Source organism: Melopsittacus undulatus, chromosome 10, assembly GCF_012275295.1.
Source record: "Melopsittacus undulatus isolate bMelUnd1 chromosome 10, bMelUnd1.mat.Z, whole genome shotgun sequence".
NCBI classification, from domain to species: Eukaryota; Metazoa; Chordata; class Aves; order Psittaciformes; family Psittaculidae; genus Melopsittacus; species Melopsittacus undulatus.
The window spans coordinates 15,228,562-15,234,561 of record NC_047536.1 but is presented as its reverse complement, the minus strand read 5'-3'; the positions used below and the strand labels follow the sequence as shown (position 1 = coordinate 15,234,561).

Here is a 6,000-nt window from a genome sequence, read left to right as displayed (position 1 = left end):
ATCAGGAAGGGACATGGGGTGGTGTGGTTCACCCCATCGCATCCCAACGCTGACAGTGACCCAGGAACCCAAAGGAATTCCTTTCTGCATGAGCAAACAGGCAGCTTTGCCCAGTAAACTTCAGGGTTTCAAGGTAAAAAAGGGCTAAATGAAAGGCTGGGTGCAGAGTGACACAGAGGAGCACCTTGTGGGACAGCTCTCCATCAGCTAGGAAGCGCTGGGATATTGCACACAGCATCTTCAGTTGCTCACGTTGGCTAATCAAAACCCACTACGTGTTTCCACAGATTGAAGCAAGGCTTTCTGAGGAACCACAAGCCCTGCTTTTCCACCCTACATGAAACTCTGCAATAAAGTCTCTAAATTACACTCATTACTTACAGTGGGTTTCATTACCAGCCGTTCCCTCAGTGCCCATTACACCAGCTGGGTGCTGCACTGCAGGAATCCATTACGTGCTAACAGCAAAAATGTTTCCTCTTAAAATAAATAGAGAGAATAATGTAAAAAAGGATTTTTGGTGATAAACTGGTTCCTATTTCTTTAAAAGTCTGAGATGTTATTGGAGAAGGAGATGGAGATGGAAAAGCGGCTTTTGGACACCAAAGTTCTCTCTAGAATGCCCTGTTCTTCCAATACATTTGCTCTTAATAAGCATTATGAACAGAAGCAATAAGTTGTCATCCACACAAACAGCTTTTTAACTAATTCAAGCCCTGGTTTATGCACTCGGCAGTCTCTATGGGTATGGCCAATGCAAGCCAGCTTAGCAGGACAGAAAGCGTGCTGGCACATGGGGTTCTAGTTCATCCCCTCCTAGAATGGCTCATGTGTGGCATTTGCTACCATCAACAACAAAAGAGAAGAAAACCAAGATGTTGGCAGTAGACATCTGCAGTACCGTGCCTCAGGGCTCACTTCCTTGAATTTCACGTTAGTAATTTAAGTGGGATGTTGCAAAACCTGGGTGTTTCCAAAACCTGACATTTCAGTAACCAAACTGCACTCTCTTCTGCCCTGCAACCTACCTGTACCCAGGGATTTCACTCGATTTGGATCTGAAGGCTTTTAAAGCATATTTAGATGTCTCAGGTTGTACTTCCTGGTTTATAGAATCCCAGGCTGGTTTGTGTTGAAAGGGACCTTAAAGCTTATCCAGTTCTAACCCCTGCCACAGGCAGGGACACCTTCCACTGGAGCAGCTTGCTCCAAGCCCCTGTGTCCAACCTGGCCTTCAGCACTGCCAGGGATGGGGCAGCCACAACTGAACAGAAGAACTAAACAGAAGAACATGAGAAACTTCTGCTGTGTTTATGTGTTGGGTAATTCTGGTGAAGCAAAAACAAGAGCAGGCTGTGAGCTGCAGCATACCTGGGTTAGCAGAAGCTCAAATCTGAAGGGGTGGGAGGGAGGAGAAAAAGCACTTTTTGCCTAAGTCAATTAGGAATTCACAGCCTTTAGAGGACTGCTGCAGGCTCAGTTATGCCTTGGTAAAACAGAAAGGAAACTATTACAGATATTACAGCTATTTGCATCCCTTCCATAACAGGGGAGGGAAAAAAAAACCCTTACCTTGCAGAGTGACAGGCTGAGTCAAACACTTCCTCTTTAATGAACACTATATTAGATCCCAGCATGGTTACAAGTTTGGAAATTGCTTTTTGGCAGTTTGATGAGTTTGGGAGCTAGGATTTAAGTCATTGTCTTTTCAATTTCATCTCATTCAAACCACATGCAATTTGATTGTGCTGCAGTGCTTACTTGCATTTTACCATTTTGCTACTTACTCATCCCTTTGCAAGCAAGACCTCCTCTAACCCCAGCATCATTCCTAAACACAGCCCAACAGGTAAGCCACAAGGTATCCTGCAAAGCTTCAGTGTTTGGGGTGGGTTTGTGGGGTTTAATCCCCTCCAGACATGCACACTGCCTAAAGCACACATTGTGGCTCTGAGTGGTTTCCAGCACCATGGGAGAGGAGAAAAAGCTCTCCCCTGCCTCACTTACCTCCCATATGGTTTTCCCAAGGGAGAAGCCCTTCATTACATGCATCAAACTCTACCCTTGGCTTTTCTCCCCTTGTCCTTCTTTAACTCTTCACCTGCCACCAATGCCAAATCAATCAACTGCAAATTGCAGCCACCTTTCTGCAGCCTGAGTTTCTGCCAAGGAAATAAACCCACCATTGGCTGCAGCCATCAACAAGCAAAATGTGGAGTAGTTGGCAGTCACCTGCATTGCTTCAGCCCTTGGCTGCTGTTCAGTTACAGAATAAAGCTGCAAACCCCATGAAATGCAGCGTGGTGGGAACATCTCTGAGGGTGAGGAGGCACAGGCACAGAGAAGCTGCGGTTGCCCCATCCCTGGCAGTGTTCCAGGCCAGGTTGGACACAGGGGCTTGGAGCAAGCTGCTCTACAGGAAGGTGTCCCTGCCTGTGGCAGGATGGATGAGCTTTAAGGTCCCTTCCAATCCAAACCAGGCTGGGATTCTATGATAAAATATGAGGTTTGAATCCTGTGGAACAGAATTGCTCTTGGTTCTACTTTGGGATGTGAAACCAGTCTGCACCCATCTAGTGCCCGGAAAGAGGGACAGCACAGGCACAGCATCCTGGCTGAGAGCCCTGACCCGAAGCTGTATCTAACTTGGGTTCCCAGCTTTTAATTGCACAGAGAAACAAAGCGGTCAGTGGCTCCCAGCAACAGAGACCAGGCGGCCGAAGAGCCAAGAACACAAAGGATTTCCAGCTCCTGGCTATAAACCAGGGCATCACATTCCCTCCCTTCCCAGAAACAACACTCGAGGTGGCCTTGTTCATGCTCCAGTGTTCTCTTCTTCTCCTTTTCCCCATAATCCTGCTTAGCCACAACAATATAGGCTTTATAACATTTTCTGTTGTGGCCCAGTGAAGATTGTAAACATGTGCCTCTCCCACTGTTAATCCTGAAGGGTCAGCAGCAGCACAGGGCAGTATCTGGGATGCATTAATGAAGATGGCTAACAAAACTGGGGTACAAAGGTCTCATTTCATGGGTTGCCTAATCAGAGTTTTCCAGTATGATCTTGTCTGTGATGCTCAAGTGCTGTGTCCACCTTCGTTCCATGAAGCAACAGCCGTGGTGGGAGGGCAAAGTATCCATCTGCCCAGATATGTTGTTAAGTTCATGTAAACTCTTTCCCCCTTCTGCACCCAAGTTATCTTCAGGATTGTGCAACAGGCAGGAACAGTAACAAACTGAGCTTTAAATTTGGGTTTAATATGCACAATTTCATAGCAAAGAAAGACAAACAAAACATGCAGCTGCTATTGCACAAGAGGTTGGCTCCTCTGCACCATTGATTAGGGGGGCTGGTGGCACACCTAAAGGGCCTCTCCGAGTTCTTGCTCTTGGCCTGGATCTGCAAACAAGAGAACTGAGGCCACATAAATTCCCTGATTTGGCTGGAAAACTCTGGATACAGCCTCTGTAGAGTATAAATAGAAAACAGAGCATTTCAGACCCTTCACTTTGAAAGCGGAGCTCTCGAGGCAGCATGGCAATGCGCAGAGTCACAGCAGTTGTGCTCCTGACTGTGATCTCCAGTGGTGAGTTACCTGTATTGTAATAAACATTGCTCATTGTAACCTGCCCTCTTTGTTGTGCTTTTAATGAGGGGGTAGCTCTAAGGGTTTAGGAACTGATTTGTTCTCTGCCGTTTTCTTGCTTTGGAAAACAACCCCTCTCCCATTGCCTAGAAACCTCCCTGGGAAAATCCCTTTTAGGCACGGTAAAGAGTTGTGGCAAGATTTTGTTGAAGTAAGAATGTTGAATGGATAAGAGAGAATCAGCTGAGGCACATCGATCGCAAACCTTCAGTGCCAGCACATCATTTCCCCTGTTTGTGTGTACTCCCAAGCCCAAGCCAAGCTGTCCACACACATCAATAAGCCTCAATTTACTGCTTCTTCTTCCCAGTCCCATTTTTGCCAAAGCATCCCACGGGAAGCCTTGGGAGTTTTGGGAGGGGAGCAGGGCTGTCAGATGCTTGTAGAAGGTACCAACGCAGACGTTGCCTTTCCCCCCTTTTCTCCTGTGTCTTCCATCTCTCAGACATCATCAGGGCTTTAGCATCAGCATGGATTTGACTGTGGGTGGTGATAGCTGGAGTGTGGAGGGAAAACTAGGAGGATGTTCCTCTAATCCCCTACTGACTGCTACTTTGAAACAGTGAGACAGAAACACTGGGAGGTAGAAAATGCAATTAGTAAAAGGTGGATGACAACTTATATTTTTGACTGGATCCCATGTTAGGGAATAGGAATGGACTCAGTGGGTCTCCCTAACCCTGATACCTCAAAATCCTGGTGGCTCAGCTCACCTTCCAGGCAGATAGATCCCATAGCTCCAGCCTCATGCCTGGCATTGTTAGTGCAGCACAGCCCATCTGCCTGGAGCAGTAGGGCATGAGTGCATCACCCCGTGACGTCCCCTCCAGATCTATTTGTTCTGCATTTCTGCTTTAAGTACCCTCAAACATCACTGGAAAAAGCATGAAACAAAAGAACGCTGTTTCACTGCATCCCTAATATTAACTTACATTAAAAGACTAACAACTTTCAAGCTCCCAGAAGCCTGAGCCCTGATTACAGCAAAGTCCAAAGGGACCTTGTTGGTGAGTAAACAACACAGGCTGAAAAATCCCCTTTCTAGCTCGTGGCTTTCATCTTCTGTTCTTCTCTTTTCTTCTTTTCCAGCTACTGCAGCACAATGGGCCAAAATCTGCTCCAGTCAACCCTCAAACAAAATCAGAGGCTGTGATTCCCATGGCTGCGGTGGATACAGCAGCTCCAGGTGCTGGGATGGGATGATGGGAGATGGATGTGCTTAAAGCTTCCTTAAAATAGGAGAAAGCATGAGAAAATGGGCAAGAGGGGGGTTTCTAACACTCTGCTGTGGGCTAACACCTTTGCTCTTCTCCTTCAGAGGAGGGAGGAAGCACAGGGGAGTGGACGTGGTGTGTTAGGATGGCTCGGAGGTGTACGCACCCTTCACAGGGAATATTGACAAGCAAGCCAGGCCCTATGGAAACAACAATGCCATTGACAACAGAGTCCAGCTGTCAGGATCAGGTACCGAGCTAAAACATGTGTTTTGTAAAGTCTGGCTGCAAAATGCTTCAATTGATTTACAGAGCTTTAAACCAGCCCCAAAATCATGACCCCAACCCGAACCAAGTGAATCCATGTGAAAACTAACTTGGAAACCCAGGCTCTGTTAATGCAGGAAAATTGATTGAAGGGTTACAGCGTGTCACCTCGATTAGAAAAGACAAAGGATGAAGCTGGTTTCTTTGTGCATTTTGGATAATTAAAGGAACCCACCCTAACTCCCTTCCCCTCTTATTTCTATTCCTGTTCTCTCTTCCTGATGCTACAGGAGCATCATTTTCTGTAACTGTTCTTGCTGCTGAATCTCTTTACAGTTTTATTGTAATCTGTATTTTGCTACTGAACATTATGACATTTCCAGGCTCATTTCATAGGAATGAGTTTCCCTCTCTTCTTTCTCCCTTTAACAGGATTCTGCATTAAGATGTTTTACATCAAACCCATCAAGTACAGTGGCCCCATCAGGAAGGGGGAGAAAATCGGTGTCCTGCTGCCCATGCAGAAGGTCTACAGAGGAATTACATCCCATGTCCACATCCAGAACTGCAATTTAACAGATCCTACTCCCAATCTGTAAACAGGAGGCTGCACATCATGGGCAAAGCCTTCAGCCCCCTATTTGTACTCATTAAATTGCTTGGGCATAGGTAGCCACTCTAGTAAAGTGGAAGCCACTGAGCCTCAAATGGATGTTCCACCTAAAAGTTATCCATGAGCAAAATGCTAGTGGTCATCTGAACATAAAGGGACTCAGAGTAAGGTATAGCACATGCTTTAACACTGTTATATACTGCATATCATGGCACTCGCAGGTGAAGGCTGCAGCAGTGGGGAACAGGGTGGCTGGGAG

General features: G+C 46.5%; 1 protein-coding gene across 1 annotated transcript; it reads left to right on the top strand.

Annotated features, from left to right (window-relative positions):
- The first annotated feature begins 3,541 nt into the window (after positions 1-3,541).
- On the top strand, positions 3,542-5,727 carry LOC101875207 (leukocyte cell-derived chemotaxin-2). The gene is given in 4 exon segments (XM_005147346.3): positions 3,542-3,587; positions 4,737-4,833; positions 4,966-5,111; positions 5,561-5,727. Coding segments are annotated over 4 exon segments (456 nt in total).
- Positions 5,728-6,000: the final 273 nt, after the last annotated feature.